Source organism: Protopterus annectens, chromosome 5.part0, assembly GCF_019279795.1.
Source record: "Protopterus annectens isolate FY-2018-M chromosome 5.part0, PAN1.0, whole genome shotgun sequence".
NCBI lineage: Eukaryota > Metazoa > Chordata > Ceratodontiformes > Protopteridae > Protopterus > Protopterus annectens.
In genome coordinates this window covers 464612458-464632099 of record NC_056735.1, presented here as the reverse complement: position 1 = coordinate 464632099, position 19642 = coordinate 464612458, and the positions used below count along the sequence as shown (strand labels likewise).

Sequence of the window (19642 nt, the reverse complement as noted above, 5' to 3'; positions counted from 1 at the left end):
CGAAAGGTGTGGAATGAGTTATAGCCTGATAGTGCAGGGATGCTTTCTGCTGCTTTAAACCTGGTGTCCATTACAGCACAAATGTCGATGTTCTCCATTTTGAGGAGTGCTTCGAATGAGTGCATCTTGAGATTTAGACTTCTAGCGTTGAGCAGCAAGACCCTCTAATTGCATTTATTTATAGCTGTGTAGCTCTATAGATGTGTAACTCTATAGATGTGTGACTGTGTAGTTAGTATATTGGTCAGCTAGATGCCCTTGCCAGTGCCCTTCACTTCTAAGACATCAATGCCCAAAAAGTAAAAAACCCTGCACTGAGGTCTGACGGACTCTGATAGTGACTGGCCTCTTTGTGGAGGTGGGCTATACTATCAAGTCTTCCTGGGTCCTATCTGAGAGGCAGCTGGAAATCCAGCAGGTAACACAGTGGTTTATCCTTAATTCTGTTTTGTTTACAGTGCCTGACTGAGTATTGTAACAGTTGCCTTGGCAAGGTCAAGGTAGGCAGTATGCACCATTTTGCCCTCATCCATTGCTTTGGTGACCTTCTCAAAGAGAGCTACCAGACAGAGCAGACATGATCTTCCATTAACAAAACTGAGCTCTGCTGGATCCAGTGTCTGGGGGATTCCAGTACCATTATTAATCATTTCCATGATAATTCACTCCATGACTATGCATATGAAACTAGCCAGACTAATAGGTTTTTAGTTTCTGTGGTCATTAGATGGCCTACCTTTATTTAGGGGGATGACTGTTGCAATTCACAATTTGCATGGCACAAAGCCTGAACAGAGGTCATGGTTAAATAGTGACCCCAGTGGTCCTGAGAGCTCATCTTTCATGCTATTTAGGAGGTATCCTGAGATATTATTGGAGGTCAGTCAATGTGGTATTCTTGGCCCTGGACAATGCATTTAGGACCTGTTCCCTAGTGATAGTTGGGGGGCTATGTTCAGTGGTATTTCTTAAAGGGTGACTGGTGGCTGGTGAGTAAAACTGGAGCTGAATTTGTAAGCCGTAGATTTGCTATGTCTTGTGGAGCCATGTAGTTGTCTGCTTTCACAATTAGCTATGCACATTGCTCTATATAGTATCTGAGGATACAGACACAGCTATGATAAGCCTTGTGGATGTCCTTGGCATGGGAGACTATTTTTACCCTAAAAGTGGCTTTGATATTCTTGATCTCCCCTATGAATTGTATGGTTAGATTGATGAGAGACTTTTTATCCTGCTGACTATTTTATTTTATGACTTTCTTCCTTACGCTTTAAAGCTTATTGTTTGGATTCCACCAGGGTGGCTTGGTTTTTAAGTTTATTCTGAGCTTATTTCTGGTACGCACAGCTGTTTCTATCCATTCATTAACATGATTGCATAGACTGTTTTTGAACAATAATGCATAGGCAACTGTGTTCTCTGGGTTTGGGGGGGCTTAAAATTTTTTTCAGACTGTCATTTAATAGCAGGAAGTTTTCCTTTGAATAGTTCCTAAATGCTCCAGGGTTAGCTGGGTCATGGATTTTATTTCTCTTTCAAAGGTGGTGGCTTTATAGTTTGACCTTACCAGAGAGACAATAGGGGATGATACTTTCTCCCATGTTAGGGAGGACAAAGTACAGTAGGTTTGCTCCTTTAGTAGGTGTGATCTGGTCCAGGGTATTAGTGTTTACAAAGTCCAGGGATCTCTGTTCCTACAGATTTGGGGTCATGTATGATTACCAGTTTGTAGTGGAGTAATTAAAGTCACCATGAGTATGGTATTAGTATTGGGTTGAAATGTAAGTGTCTCCAGTACATTTATGTATGAATTACGTCTTTCCTGGGTCACAGAGGAGGACTTATAACAAGCAAGGATATGAAATGTGACTTTTCCTGCAGTAATTTGGAATTGAAGAAGGTCAAGCTTGCCATCCTGTTTGAACAGCCTTAAGGCGATCTTGTTATTGTTGTAGATTGAGACACCTCCACTTTTAGTTCCACCCTGTGGAGTAGCCATCCTAAATTTATGGAAGGCATTGTATATATAGCCTTGCACTGCCAGGGTACTCTCTGTGACTTTAAACCATGTCTCAGTAACTGCACAGATGTCTGCATTCTCCAGGGTAAGGAGAACTTGGTGGGACTGGAGTTTCTTATTTTGATTCCTGGCATTGAATAGTAACACTTTTAGATTCCCTTGTATTGGTTTTGGTTTGTCAGAAGTTTGTCAATTTGGCATTTCCTTAAAAAGGCACCATGAGAAGAATAATGTTTTATGCAATATCTGAAAGCCCATAGAGGAGAGGCACAGAACATATTTGGCAATGCAGTGTCGTCTAATGACCATATCCTCCCATGCTGACAAATAGTGCACCCCCATAGAATGACACCATAAGCTGAGCCAATCATTAAAGTCAATCATCTTGTGCTCATGCTGTGGAATGAATGTAATCATGAGTTATATCATTCATGTTTGTAGTGATCATGGGATCACTTGCATAGTTTTGCTGTCAGTGTTGTCTGGATGCATCCCTGGCTCGATGGTACTATTGTAGGCAGTTATGAACTGTGTACTTCCTTCCTTCATGCTTTTTCCTGCATATTATTATTATGCATTGAGCAGTATGTTTATTAATACTGCTCACAGTACTGTTTAGTTACACTGTCGTATGCATTTTACATGAATGATATAGATGAATATTCTGTGAATATTACTACTCAAACATCATGTTTGTGATTGCTTTATAGAGGATTTCACTACAAAAAAGCAAATAAATAAAATAAAGGTAAGATGTGACACATCCAGTTTATAGAACACTCTGAATCTGGCTTTGTGTTCAGCCCCTCTGTCTCTGACCACATTTTCTTGACAACAAACTCACTTAGGTATCCTATCTTAGCTTATTACAATTTGGAAATATTAAAAAAAGCTGGATTGTTTCAAATGGAGGTTACGTGAGTGATTTGATATTTTTCAGGCAGCAGGATGGAATGGAAAGCCATCAGGTACTGAGAATATGAAAAATAAGCTCACAGGATGAGAAGACTTTGGCAGTCTCAGCAGGGAGCAGCACATGTTTAAAGTGAAATGTAGAACAAGGTAGAACCCTATGACATCGCAGTGTGAACCTGCACATTCATTTGTAGGCAATGACACTAGATTTTAACTTGTTCCTAAGAGACATGTGACTATTCTCTGTAAATCCTTAAAGCAGTTCAGTAATTGTATCTCTTGGGCAATTCTTGCAATATTTTTCAAATGTTTTATGGGAGGACGTATGTATGGTACCCAGAAGAATAGTCATAACTGCATTAGGGCAATGTGTATTATCTTGGTGTTGAAGAACAGGATATGAAAGCAAAAAAGTTTCATACTAGAAATAAAGAATATATTCATCCAGTTAGAAGAAGATAGGCATTGGCTACACCTGATGGCAGTCCATATATTACGATTTTGTTTTTACTATTGTGCTAGATACTTATTTTTCAGATGTGGACTGCTACATGATTAATTTCACCTAACATAATTTTTATACATTTTATTGAAATGCTGTTTAACCATATTTTATTGTAGTGTAAAAATAAACCACATAAGCTGGCACATTCATTATGCAGGAATAATTCTCTGTTTCGTCAGTTAAGAACATATGCATAAACTGCTTCTGTATAGGATGATATATAATTTACAATAAGATAAACGTTTTCTTGTTTGAAATTGTTTATAAGCAGGAAACTAGAAGTTTCTTACAAGATAGCAGAAGGAGTAAAAGATTGTGGAAAAGGGACACAGGCTAGAAGGATCCTTCATATCTGGACTTGTCATAATAAGGAATATAGTCTTATGTGTTTCACTGAATATTCTTTTTACTCAAGTATTTTGTGGTGAAGTACAGTACACACCTCTTTGAGCAAAGTTAGGGAAATTAATCTTATTCTTTTTTAAGAAGCAATTTATTGTGCAGAACTATGTGTATCTGGTTTGCTTGAGATTAAAGTTATGCTGAAACAGCAGTTTTTATTTCCACTCAGAAATTGAAGAAATAGACATTACAGGAGATGACAAAAGTTCACTTTTTTGTTATTCTTACTACAGTTTTCATTTAGCTTGTATATTATTATTATCGCAGGCTCAAGTACAAACACTTTTCAGCCTTATTTTTTTTTATATTAACTGGGATTCAAATCCCTTTTCTGTTTACTTACATTTTATTATAATAATAACATGCCCAAAGCTAGAACCTTATCATTAACACAGTACATGATTTATATTTCTTTAAACATAACTTACATTGCTTAATGTTGTGTGTAATCCAAACTGCATTGCTGAATAAAATAATTATATTGACCATGTATTAACTTCTCTTTACAGTGGGTTGTTGTTATTCTTCCAGAGAATAGTATGTTACAAAAGTCTTTAGACAGGGCAAGTGAAAAAATAATGTTGTTAGTTCATTATGCACCACACATGTTTTTTCTTTACAGTATTCTTTATTGATGTATAGTGATGCAGCTGCTACATATTCCTGCACTGCCATAAAACTTTTCTTTAATAAACAGAATGACACAAAAACCCTGAAGAAATGGATGGCTGAGGTTGATGTTTTCTTGAATGAAGAATGGCCAGCCCTTGGTGATTCAGAAGCACTTGAAAAACAGCTAGAACAGTGCACAGTAAGTACATTACTCATACTTCACTCGTATTTGCTGGTTCTGCTCTCTGGTGCAATGAATATATACATATGAGCCGATCAATTACTGTAAAAATTATGCAGATATTTTCATAGATGTTTGTATAAGTATGTATGTATGTATATATATATATATATATATATATATATATATATATATATATATATATGCCTAGGAACATATCTGTGTGTGTGTGTGTGTGTGTGTGTGTGTGTGTGCGTGTGTGTATACACAAGATAGAAAGATAGCAAGAGAAGAAACTTGAATGTGGATACAATTCTACATGAAAAACACAGTAACAAACAGGTTTGTATACAATTCTCTAATCCATTTTGGAAACAAAAATGGATTGTGTAAACAGCAATAAGCCTATTTCAGTCCAATTATTCAATATTAATCCATATTTTGTTAAAACTCAAATGATCTAAAGTAATCCGACTAAATAAAGTATTTTTTCAATGTATAAAAAAACAAGAAATCCATTTGTCTGTGGTTGCAAATCTAACAATCTGCTATGTAAACTACAACACATCTTTATATGTTTCTGTTTACTACTGATGACAACTGGCAACATAACAATAAGATCATCTAAAAGGCATGTTCTACTTCCTATAATTGTCATACACAAAAGCTAATGTATGCACATTCACACACACACACACACACACACACACACACACACACACACACACACACACCTACACACCTACAAGAACTACCCAATATACAGTGTGCCAAGAAAAATGTATTATTCCTAATAAATCCTTCAGTGAGCCTTGACAGTGGAAGTGACAATCAGACTAACTAGTATAATTATCTTTGTGTTTCGAACAGAGCAGGCTCTGGTATTTGTAATCATGGTACAGCACTTTTTCTCCATGTCATTTTGCTTAGATGCCTTTAATTTTATTAACACCAGGTACATAGTACAAAAACCTGCATTTGAACATATCAGCTGCAGCATCTTTGACAGTAAAGAACAGTAAGAGACTGAGTTGTTACTACAGGTAATTTTTACCCATACCAGGAGATCATACTTGAATTTGAGCCAAAATGCAAGCTAAGCTATAAGAGTCTGCAAAACCATACTTATAGATGGCACCATTCATTTTCAGAACGTAAGTCTGATTTGGTTTCTAAGGCTGCCCTCATAAGTTCTATAAATAAGCAGGATATGATTTGTTGATTTCTGCCAGAGTCAGCATTTGGATCATTTCAGGCTGACAAAACATAGCTAGACAGAAATGGTCTGCACCTTGTTCAGCTATCACACGTTAACATTTTCTGCATACATTATCTCCTTTCAGAGCTGTACAGTCCAGCTTTTGATTTTCTGCTGTTTTATAAGTATGAGCTATTGTCAAGTGCCAAGGAACTGAGGCATGCCTTAACATTCCTTTGAACAATATAACTGCATTTTAATAGCCTTGTAGTTATACGTTGACTGCATGTTTATTTCACTTAATTAACTTAGTCCAGAACACCATTTTAATCAAAAGTATTCTGAATTTTTGAGAGATGAAAGAACCAATAAATTCAAGCAGTAAAAGCAATGCAAAGCTACTGAATGCAATATAAATCTAAAAGGTGAAAGGATGTGGTTGTAGGTGTTTAGATTCATTACTTTAAATCTCTTAAGTTGTTTAATGTTTTTAGTTGTTTTCTGGACTACTGAGGGAATGTCCATTTTTACATGAGTTTCTCTTGGTGCGCACTGTGAGCGAATGCTATGAATAATTTCTACTCAACTAGGGTAAAGTTTAAAAGAGTGACAGGATGATAGGCTTGTTATTGTAACCTTTACATAGTAATCTCTACCCACCTTTTGCCATCTCACACAAAATTCTAATGTGAAACTTAAGATCATTTCATTTACAGATGATAGGCAGGATGAAGGTGCATGAAACAAAATATCAGGGTAAGCATTTTGAACAGATTAATGTTTGTCACAGGTACTACACAGCCATTGCAAACAGATCCCATTCATTCTGTAAACTAGTGTGATAAACCCCACCCCATTCCACACAAATGCACTTTTCTTCCCACTCACATAGACAACTTGTACACCAAAGTGCAGGTTGTATCTGTTTTCTTGAAAATTATATGACACCAAATTGCATACTTATGTTACTGGTCTCATAGATTTAAAAACAGTGGAAACATTTTTTTCTGTAGTAGTAATGGGATGGAGATGAATAAAATTGTTGAAATTAGTTGCTGGAGCTCATTCAGCTTTCCAATAGGCCGTGTGCAAATATAAAAATAAGTAAATGATGTTTTTGTTTGTTTGTGTTTTTCATACACACAAAACTGTTCATCCTGGGCTGGTTTTATAAATTGAACAATGGTGAAACACACTAGTGCTTTATCAGTTTCTATGAGAAAGTTAGCACTCAACGTTTCAACACAAGTATTTAGGAAGCTTCTGCAATTATTTTTTAACAGATCCCAGGTCTTACAGAAACTAAACTGATAAAACTATTATTAATGTGGGCTTATATCAGACTTCTGTTTTTTTAATATAATCTTTTTGATTCATTGTTTAAAACCTCTTCACTGGCTAACAAACTAAGTTACTCTACCTAATTCAATCAAAATTATTGACAGGCTGTATAAAATGGTATTGCTTTACTATCTCTTAGAAAACACATCCCCTCAGATGGGCCCTCTAATTTAACTTTTCAGTAGTTATTAACCAGGACTAGGTTCCTTTACTAAGGGAATTTTCAGTTACTCTGTAGCTCAGCAAGAAGACATGTGCTGACTCACAACAGTGCCCTTGACCAATCTTCCTTTAATAACATGTTGTGAACATCATCAGAGTACATGCTAGCCAAGAACATTTTGAGACAGATTTATACCTGTTTACACTACTGTAGATGGGATGCCTCTGTCCTTTTGCAGGAAGCATTACATTTTAATGATATATACTTTGGAAATATTGCAGTGTGAGAAGATAGTAATTCAGGTTCTCATATTGAATGCCATCCTTCCATTAACCTTTTGGCATGATTTTATAACTTAACCCTTGATAGTGTTGATCACAAAGGTGAGCTACATTTCCCATATAGTATCAGCATTCTAGAGACATGCACTATAAATGTGATCAATGGGTGTAAGACTGTAGGCACCAAACTAACCTCAGTGACCACCATTTTGTGATATGTATGATACTGCAAGCATATCCAATGTTCCAAGTCACTGTCTAAAATATCCCTGATTTACCTTTCCATAGCAACTGCCATCACCCATCAAATTTGTCCTTAAAAGAAGCATGAGGGACCATTTCTCTACAAAGATATTTCCCTTATGCCTTTGCATAAAGTCAGCCTATCAGTGGAAACTTAACAGTTGTTAGACCTATCACTATCAGAAATCCATTATTTAATCTTCTCAAAAATATAATCCATTAACAATTATCTTAGTATACTCAGCACAGATTAGGAAAAGATGCGCTATGAGCAGAGGTCTCTTAATTTGTCTCTAAGTTCATTAGATGCATACCAGATAGTAAATGCCTTGTTTCTCTTGTTATCAAAGTTCTCCATCACAGTCATACTGGCTTAATGCAGTCTCTCTGATCGAGGGCTTACCACTAACTCCCAGAAATGCATCACAGATCTCCTGTTGACTAAAATCCTGGCAGTATAGAGTACAAGCTAAATTAGTGTTACATGAGAAATAAAATTGTCATTTTTTTTCCATGTGGAAAAACCTGACAGCAGTTTCATAACATTCACAGCCTACAGAAAAAGAATATTTTCACAATAAATACTAATACAATAAAGAAGCTACATTCTCTCTCTCTCTCTCTATATATATATATATATATATATATATATTTTTTTTTTATATCCACACTTTCAGTAAAGGTAACTTGGAATTGTGGTTCTGCTTTCCATGTATTTTGTGTAGCACTTAATTAAACAAAATCATGAACGAGCAACAGAGTTTTTATTTTAGAAAAGCAGGCATGTGGTAAGATAAATGGTTATTACATATTTGTTTACTTTAATTTTAATGTTGTTGTCAAATGCTACCTCAGTCTATACTGAAAGCTATGTTTAATAAATGGTTTGTGAAAATTATATGAATGCATTTCTTGTTCTCCAGTTTAATCAGAATTTTGCTATGATGTTTCATTTTTCAGGCCCTGGTAAATGACATTCAGACAATACAGCCAAGCCTCAACAGTATAAATGAAGTTGGACATGCTCTGAAAAAACAAGCAGAACCATCATTTGCACTGAAACTGAACGGAGAACTTAAAGATTTAAATGCACAATGGGAGAATATATGTAAACAGGTATATTTAAACACAGTATATTTCATTTATTTTATACAGTGGCACAGTGGCAGTAATAAATTCAGAAATAAATTATGTGAACATGCTTTTTACAGAATAGCTGAAGACCGTTTATTTTCTACAGAACATCTTAGCAGACCTGGTCATGAAAGGAGTTATCATTGTTAAGACAGTACAAATGAATCATTACAAATAAGGAAGTTTAAATGGCAATGCATTTTGATATGAAAGAAATAAAAAAAATCTGTCACTTACCAGCTATAACATTAACCAGGATGGCTGACATATATTCTCTATTTAATTTCAAGGGGACTTAATTTCATATCTTGGCATCTGACTTTGCTGTGTTAAATTCTGACAGTGCATTACTTTGAAGATATCAAGGCTATGAAGAGTAATTCCTTTCCATTTACCTGCCTTCCGTGAAAGTATTCCACTTATACTGTTGCCATGCTGTTTGTCCTACTGAACCTGATAAACATTTCATCAGATTTTATAAAAAAGCAAATTAGCCTTACTCTGTCATATGGAACATGTCAAAACATACTAAAGCTAACAGTGTTATAGTACAGGTGTATTGACCAACAAAGTAAAATTTAGCCATTTTTAAAATTTCTTACATGGATAAATTAATTTTATTAAACCAAATATCCATCTTATATGAGTGCATGGATCGTGCTATCCATAACAGAACAAAGATGCTATTCTCCAAAAAAATGAAGCCAATTTGGTGGTCCCCTGCCATAAACAAACTCTACAACAGAAGAAAGAAACTGTTGCAAAAAAGAGCATAATCCCATGATTGGAGGAACTCCCTGGTCAGCCTCAGTAAGAAGCTGAGATCCCTCATAAAATCCTCCAAAGCTAGTTACGAAAACAAAATCGCCACTGATTCTAAAGACAACCACAAAGCATTCTATAGCTATGTCAAGCATCTCAATAGCAACACTCAGATCTGCTCTGAGTTACAGCACAATGGCACTAAATATACAGAACCAACTGATATTGCCAACATCCTGGCAGATAAGTTCAATGCTAACTTTTCCCCCACCCACACCGTAAAGGACCCATCTCTGTACTGGAAGAATGCAAAGTTCCTGTATTCACGGCTGCACAGGTAAAAACCACACTCTCCAAAGCCAAGAACACAGCATCCATGGGACCTGGCAACATCCTAGGCTGTGTTCTACACAAACTACAGAATGAACTGGCACTTCACCTAAGTATCATGTTCAATCATAGCCTCACCTCAGGCTTTGTGCCCACTGAATGGTGCACAGCGACGGTTATCCCACTCCACAAAGGGGGAGCCACCATGGACCCCAGGGACTACCGCCCCATTAGCCTGATGAGCCTGGTCTGCAAGGCCATGGAACGTATCATCATGGAACTTATAAATAAAGACATTGGTAATCTCCAAACTCTTGACCCTACCCACTTTGGGTTTGTAAAAGGCAGATCATGTCTCCTAAACCTGATAGACTTCTTTGAAGCAGTCACCAAAGCTGTAGACGAGGGTAAGGTGGTTCACACAGCCTATCTAGATCTCGCCAAGGCTATCAACACCATCCTCACTCTGGAATTATAGATAAACTCACTAAACTAGGTATAAATCCCTATGTCACAAGATGGGTTGCCAACTGGCTCAATGACAGAACCCACACTGTGAAAGTAGCAGACTCTAAATCCGACTTCAGACCAGTGACAAGTGGAGTACCACAGGGTTCAGTCCTGGGTCCTCTCCTGTTTATCTACTTCTCTGAAGTACAGGCTAACACAGAAGGTCATTGGCTAACAAAGTCTGCAGATGACTGCAAACTAGGAGCCATAACCAAAATTCCTAATGATGTGGACATCCTACAAAAGGGCCTCACTGAGACAGATGCCTGGTGTCAAAACCATGGCCTCAAACACAGTGCCAAAAAGTGAATTGTCATCCCCTTTGGTAAAAACTCAGTACCCATGAACTACCACATAGGTGGTAGTCTACTTAACACCAAAAGTGTGATAAGAGACCTTGGGACACAGGTGGACAGTAGTCTCTCCTTTGATAATCACATTGCTACAGTAGCCAGGAAATCATTCTACGTGGCACACCTCATCACAAAAGGTTTTTCATCCTGGAAAAAGAGGTCAATGTTCCCCTCTACTTGTCACTCATTAGACGCATTATAGAGTACAACGCCCATTTTGGTATGTACCTCACAAGACACCTACAACAACTGGAAAGGCCACAGAAATACCTCACAAAGATGATTACTGGCCTCAAACAGATGTCCTACGCAGACTGTCTCAAAAAACTCCAGCTTTACCCCATCACATATCGCCTACTCAGAGGCAATCTCTGCCTAACATGCAAAGCTATGTCAAACCCAGAGCTGTTGGACACGCTCCACTTAAAGAAATCCCAATCCCTCTGAGATACACGCTCTAAGGACCTAAACCTGGTCACCACAATAAACAGAACATGCTGGAGGAATAGATTCCTCTCCCAGAGACTCTCCATACTCTGGAACAAACTACCTATATATATCAAAAAAGCTCCTGATTAGCACTCTTCCAGAAAAATCTTGATAAATGGATGGGAAATAGGAAATTCACCCCAGGGATCACTTCTGTGGTGCTGCTCGACAGTGGCACAGGAAAATAATTTTCTTGGATGGCGAAAGCCAGGGTACCTTTTTGGCTAGGCTTATATAGGCCTTAGGGCCAACAGCCTAGTACCTACCTATGAACCTATGATATCTGTCTTAACTGTATTGGCAGGAAAACAGTAAGAGTGATTTTAAAAGATGTTGGCTCAGACAAGGCATGTACGAGGGGATTTTTTTTTTTTTTTGCTCAGTGAAATTAAAATCAAGTCTCATACCCTCTTAATCATGTTGAAATAATTATTGAACAATAAAATTTAAACTTAAAAGAGAGAAGATGGGCAAGGACAGTAAAATTAAGCAATGCAAGCAGTATCAGCAACAAAATTAAATTCTAATCAGTATGTTTACGTAAACTAGACTATACAAAAAATATTTTCAGAAGCTAAATAGTATTTTTTTTCCGAACACACGTAGTGGAACACAAATGCTCACACACACACACACACACACACACATATATATATATATATATATATATATATATATATATATATATGTGTGTGTGTGTGTTTATGAATTCACTTCTGAATGTCGACTTACCAAAACTTCGTATTTCATATGGTCAAGACCATGTGATCGATGTTTTGGAATCTTGACATTCCGAAATAAATCCAACAAAAAAATATATATAACCACTATCTCAATGTCTCATATCTCAAACACCCCTGCAGCCCCATGCCCCCCACTGCTTAAATATACCAATTCTGAGATAGCACTACAGCGAGGAAAAGGGAAATCTCCCATTCCGCAAACTATAAAGATCTCCATTCAGAATTTCAAAGTTCTGAAACTTCAGTCAAATGGTCTCAACCATATGAAATTCAAGGTTTTAGGAATTTGAAATTCTGAAGGGAACCCATATATAAATATATGTGTGTATAAATATACACACACACACACACACACACACACATATATATATATATATATATATATATATATATATAGTGTGTGTATATATACACACACATACATGCATATATCTAAAGATATACCTATCTAGAGACCATGTGGCCAAGACCATATATCCAAAGTTTTGGAACTTCGAAACAATAGGAAAACACAAAAAAATAAAATAAAACAACTTACCTTTACGTTTTTGCAGGGGGGCAAGCCTTCCTGCACCCCCGACATCCCACATGGGGGGGGCTACACCCCCTACATACCCCTTTCAATTAAATATACCAACTCTGACATTGCACTACAGCAATACAAACGGCAAATCCCTAGTTCTGCTCTATACGGTGATCTCAATGGAAAGTGTTCGGAGTTCCAAAATTTTGGGCATATGGTCTTCAGAGTTTTGGAACTTCGATAAAGTGATAGGTATCAATATATGTGTACATATATATATATATATATATATATATATATATATATATATATATATATACACACACACACACGCGCGTATATAGATATATATATATATATATATATATATATATATAGATATATATATATATATATATATATATATATACACACACACACACACACACACATATATATATATATATATATATATATATATATATATATATACACACATACACAGAAACAAAGCTGCTGTGTCTAAACTGATTGACATAACACACAGAAAATTTGCTGTTAGTGTGGCATGTTGTAAAAGTATGGAAGACATGGATGACTGCATGTTACTTTTTATAATTTATATATAAACATATGTTTAATCCTTTTGTCCCATTTTTAGCAAAAGGCTCATGGAATAGTTCAGTCTCCTGTGAAATAGAATAAAAATGGTATGAATGGGTTATTACAATGCTTCACTGCTCACAGTTCCTGCAGTTACATCTAAATAGACAGTCACATTCAATGATTTTTATCATATATTTTGGAGAGAACAAAACAAATAATCCCCTCCAGAGAAGTGTATGCAATATATGAAGCTTTTTATTGCGTTTTCTGGTCAGAGAAAAGAGTTTTCCAAGATGTTGTGATTGTTGAAGGATAAAACAGTCGTACTTGAGAAAAGAATAACTCTTCTAAGATACAAGTCACTTTGTGGCATGATTAACATAGTTAGAAAGACTATAGAATAAAGAACAACTTATTTTTCCATTCATTTTTAATCAGAAGAAATATTTTTTCCTTTATATGACAAACCTTGAGCCTCAGCAAAGCATGCTTATCTAGGTTCCTTTTCTAAGACTTTGATGTACGATGCAACCGAACATGCACTTTAAAGCCAGTCATACAAACCGCGGAATGATGCATCACATGTCATATAAACCGTGGAATGATGCATCATATGTCATATAAACCACGGAATGATGCATCACATGTCATATAAACCGTGGAATGATGCATCATATGTCATATAAACCGTGGAATGATGCATCACATGTCATATAAACCGCGGAATGATGCATCACATGCCACTGCTTATCACGACCGTGTTTTTATACACAGGTTTTCCAAGGATTTTGAAACCACACACAAAGTTTTAAGTCAAAGTATACTACTTAACTGAGTGCAGCACTCAGTAGTGCAGGATCCCCATCTATTATACCCCACAAAGTCCATATTCCCAAAACACCAATATTTTCAGTACACCGAGGTATGCTAAACAATTCATTTTGTTATCAAAAAGTAAAATTATAGAGCTGATGCTGAAGAAGACCTGAATAATCTTGAACCCCAAAATAATCCATCTTAAAAAGCACACACCAAGGAATACTGTTAGGATGTTTTGCTTCTATCTTGTTTTTATGCACACAGCTTTTAAAAGTAATAACCTTATTTACTTTAGGTAGGCACATTTTAAAACCAGAGAGCCATCTCTAACAAAATGCATTTTGAATACTCATCATAAAGAAAAACTCACTACCGTACGGCATGTTCACTAACTTGTATTCAGTCAGTAGGCAGCTAGAGGTTGAAATAGTCGGACTTGGGTTTAAATCATTTAGCTTCTCACCTCCTCACAGCATAATCACTGGAGAAAGTCACTGAATTAAGGTGGCTTCACAGTTTCGACTATGTAGCAGACAGCAAGACCCACTCTCATTCTGTCATTCTCCTCACTCCACCTTAAATTCAAAAACCCATACATTGTATATTCTATGAAGTCATCCAATAAAAGACAAATGAACATGTCATTCCAAACCTTTCCTATTTGCATGCAAGAAATATATATAAGTTGATACCTAAACGAATAAAAAATATAGTAGCACATTTAGCGTTATGATTAAGCTTCATAATAAAAGAAAGATAAGGTGGTATTGCAGCAATCTAATGTGAGGCCCAGTCATAGCAACTTTGTCCAAAGTATAACAACTTTTCTGATTGCTAACAAGTTTTCTATGCACCTAAAAAAGCTGAACATACAGCAGCCTGCATAGAACGTCAGCACTGATGTCGTAACATCTGGGGTAAAGCCAACTATTTTGAAAACTTGGATGAGGATCAGCCCATGCTGGGTTTATACGGGTGTGTTTAAGACAGAAGTTCATTTAAGTAGTCAGATTAATAGCTCATGTCCCAAAGGGAATGGCATGGGTTTCATACACAAAGAAATAGCAGGAATCTGTGTAATGCATTATAGTCACAAGAAGAGACCGAAGTCAAGGCAGACAGTACAACTGCACAGTATTTCATAGTAGTGCATGCAGATTTTCAATGCCAGTGTAAGTCTCAAAGCATAATATTTTTTGCAGACACTCCCTGACATCACAGATAGGTTGCTCATGACGTTTTCAGCAAACCTCTGATCTTTAAGCCTCCTAACTTGATTTTTCATGTTGTTGTCAGACTCCTTATTTTGTATTTTAAAGGTGATACCTGTAGCTTGCAATCCAGCTGTTGATATTTAGCAGTTGAGTTGCAGTGCAACTTATACAGGAGCTAATTATTGCTAGTTATTTATTCAAAAATGGGTAGCTTTATAGAAGGCTAAGGTAAAATATATCTGTCTCCCAACCAATCAATTACATTTGCAGGGTTAGATATTTCGTGATAATCCCTGACATGTCTACCATGATTTGTGAATAATCTGCTTATTAATTCTCAAGATAAACCCTGAGCTTTATAAAGGAGTAGTGCAGATAAGACACTGTATTTTATGCTTTCCATGTGTCACGGAATAGGGCAAGGTATGCACCTAAGTGCAGCAACATTTACTTTAAATTTATACCTAGAAATATTTCCCCATTTGTGAAATAGAGAAGGTTTAAAAAATATGTGATAGCATTGCACAACACTGCAAAGTGCTACTCATTAATGAATCGCAAGGATTAGCTTAATAGATCCAGAGGTCAGAAACAAGGAATGCAATATATATACATATATATAAATATATATATATATATATATATATATATATATATATATATATATATATGTGTGTGTGTGTGTATGTATATGTATATATATATATATATATATATATATATATATATACACAGACACACACACACACACACACACACACACATGATATATATATCTATATATATATATATATATATATCTACATATATATATATATATATATATATATATATATAGATCTATTATCGATATGTTTGCCAATGTTTACCGGAAAGATTCTGACTGGGCTGAGTCTATTTTCAGTGGAGGCCCCAGAAGAAAGAGCTGTTATCCATCAAAGTACATTTATATTAACAAATGAATCTCATGCATTTCTCAGGAAAAACAATAGTTACATTGCTCATGAAAAAAACAAACGTAATTGCATAGCAGGTATATACATTATAGTATTTATATTACATTGCATTTCTAAGACTGTACAGTTGTTCCAGCTGTAAAATCTTGCAGACATAAATGGATTAATAATGCCAAAGGGAAAACGTTGTAAAGAAGTTTAGTGTTTTTACATGTCAGCAAAGAAAGGTTTGCAAGGAGTTCAATGTATGTAATGACGTAAGTTATAAAAGTATGCAGGAAGGGAGATTTTAGTATTACATAGGTCTATAAAGAGTTCAAGAGATAGTAATTAAGTATGTTATAAAATTATGTAGGAGGGGATGGGAGATATTAGTGGTGAATGGGAGGATAGCAGTAATAGCATATATTTGAGAGAGGATGATTTCTGGTTCAGCTGCCTGTTGCAAATCAGTGTATCTAGAAGGCTTATAATTTAGGTATACAGGGAAAGAATGAGAGGGGTGCAGCAGTAAGTGGAGTCAGTTAGAAAAAGAGAAGGATGAGAAATAATGTTTAAGAGGCAGGTGAAAAGGTATGTATTGGTTCAAGTGCACCCCAAAGTTAGGGGTGGAATGACATTGTATTGCTGTTTGGCTGGAGTACTTGTTTGGCTTGCTTGCTGGACTTTGCCTGAATATTGCTGGTCTCTGTATGCATTTTATTTTCAATTTAAGTTTTTCATTTAAGGTTTGGTTACTTCTATTTTTTTCTCTTTTTCTTGTATTATATTTGTTTTGTTTTAAGTTTTCTGTTGGAGTTTCAAGAGGTCTTAGAATGGATCAGTTAGAAAAGTTAGCAAATAATTCTTCTGGAAACAATGGATAACATCAACTAGTTAGTTGGAGGACTGAGAAACAGCATTCCTCATTTAACTAGAAATATTTGGAGGCATCTCTCTTTAGCTGGAGTGCTTGTTTGGCTTGCTTGCTGTATTCTGACTGAAAATTGTTGATATCTGTTGGCATTTTATTTTTTAACACCCACTCACTCAACTGTTGTATTTTTGAACTTCATGGCTTTTGATTTGCCCGCCTCTACTGTAAATCTAATTATGGATACTCCTTCATCCCATAACATTAGCTCATTCTACTGAGTACAGAGAGATCAGTTTGGAAGGCCCACCCCTTTAGTTTCTTAACCTTGAATTATATTGTTTCCTCCCTTCCCACTTAACTTAAAAATATTTGCACTTTATTCAGCAGTTTTTACTGTATCTGTGTTTCTTCCTACTTTACTATTTTATTTTGCTTTTGCTGCTTGTTCTTAAAAAATGTTCAATTGCATTTATTCTGCTGCATTTATTACTGCTTGTTAGTAGCCTGATTAAATTGTAACTGTTATTCTAAGCCTCTTAGTTTTGGTTTAAGCAAATGGGCTTCAGGCCAGTTGTTTTAAATTAAGAAGGTTTGTAGTCCACACTCTTGTAGCAGGAGAGGATAGCTTGCACCCTTCTAAGCTGGGGATTGCTGGTTGAAGGCTTATTGCATCTGTTATTCTGAAAGTGTCTTCATTCTGGTTTAACCACTTGGGCTCCAAACCAGTTATTTTGCATTAGGGTTTGTGGCCTAGACTCTTGTGGCAGGAGAGTGTAGCCTACACCCTTCTAAGCTGGGAATTGCTGATGAAGGCATATTGCACCTGTTATTCTAAGTGTCTTTGTTGTGGTTTAAGCACTTGGGTTCCAGACCAATTATTTCAAACTAGGAAGGTTTGTGGTCTACACTCTAGTATTCTGCTGAACTGCTGCTTTATTTAAACCGTTTTTTTTTTTTTTTTTTTGCTGCTCTGATTGCAAATTTCTTCACTTTGAATTTATGCTACTTCTGCATTTTATATCAGAGGCTAGATTCAGGTTTGCTGAATCTAGACTGTTTGGCATCATTTGAGCACTAAAACGATCCATCTTACATTAAGAAGGTCCCCCTGCACCCTTGTGGCAGACGTATGCAGCCAAGCACCTATCTGAGTTGGGAGTTGCTGGAATAATGCTCAGTCTTGGGCTTTCCCTTTGGTTACTTTGTTTAAAATTGTTTAACAAAATAACAAGTGCTGCTGGTGAGAGAAAGAAAATGGACGACCCAATCTATATTTAACGTTTTTGTTCAATTTAATATCACTGAACTTCATCAGAAACACACCCAAACAATATTACACTGTTTAAATACTTTTCAAAAAAAAATCAGATCTGATAATTAACCAATAGAACAGTATATCCAATTTCATCTCATGAATAATGATGATAATAGTATAAGAAATATATATTACTGATTTTAACTAAAATAAATATGTAAATGTAAATACAAATACATGTATATATATCTGTGTATATATACAATACACAAAAGTAAAAATAAACATGATGTTTTAAAACCTTTGTGCTTGTAAAAAACATTTGATGTTGATCATATCATTCAAACCTGGAAGCTGGTCAGCTTTTAACCTAATCTGCCAGATAGCTTCTCTACATTCCAAAAGAGTTTTAAAGTCACCACTAAACAAAGAGTTGTCAACCCTTCCTAATACTGAAAAGGTGAACTTTTTAAACAAAGGACAATGCAACGAATGCTTGGCTAAATCATTTGACGTGTCTTTTTCCTTTATAGCCAAATTGTGTTCATAAATTTGTTTGTTTAAAGCACGTATGGTCTTGCCAATATAAAAATGTTCACATGAAACATACTGTGCTAAATACACTATATTAGTTGTTTTACAAGTGTAATGTCCCTTAACTATTATAGTCCTGTTGTTGTGTTTCAAAATAATGTTAGATGTTCCACTAATGAATCTACACTGTTTGCACAATGAACAAGGAAAGGTGCCCAAAACTGAATCACAAGTGGGTTTGGAATCTCTTGTCCCCCTCTCTAGAATCATCTTAATGTTACTTACTTTTTTGTAACTAAAAGTTGGACAGTCCTCTACAATCTTAACTAGTTCAGAATTACCCAACACTACTTTCCAGTTATTAAGAATAATGTCTTTAATTGTCATTTCATTAGTGATGGGTAAAGCAAAAGACAGATTGTATTTGTTCACAGTATTGATACTACATTCTATGGAGTTTGTATTGGTGACATCTAAAACTGTCAAAATTGGATTAGCTTTATTCTGTCTCAAATTACAAACTTCACCTATGATTTTGTTCAGTCAGCTAACTGTGTATCCCCTGTCAAGGAAAAAATGTTTTAACTTAATGTTCTCCTCGAAAAAGATGTCATCTCCACTGGTTAAATGACTTAACCATATAAACTGTCCTTTTACTACACCTCGTTTCATGTGTCTAGGGTGTAGACTGTCATAATGTAAATACTGGTTTACA

General features: G+C 35.8%; 1 protein-coding gene across 9 annotated transcripts in view; it reads left to right on the top strand.

Moving 5' to 3' along the window:
- DMD (dystrophin) overlaps nucleotides 1-19642 on the top strand; it is a 9298038-nt gene that overhangs the window by 3140487 nt on the left and 6137909 nt on the right. For all 9 annotated transcript variants that reach the window (XM_044072398.1, XM_044072396.1, XM_044072400.1 and 6 more), the window contains 2 exons: nucleotides 4543-4656; nucleotides 8825-8980. In XM_044072398.1, coding sequence (XP_043928333.1) covers nucleotides 4543-4656; nucleotides 8825-8980 — 270 coding nt within the window. The remainder of the gene's footprint in view (nucleotides 1-4542; nucleotides 4657-8824; nucleotides 8981-19642) is intronic.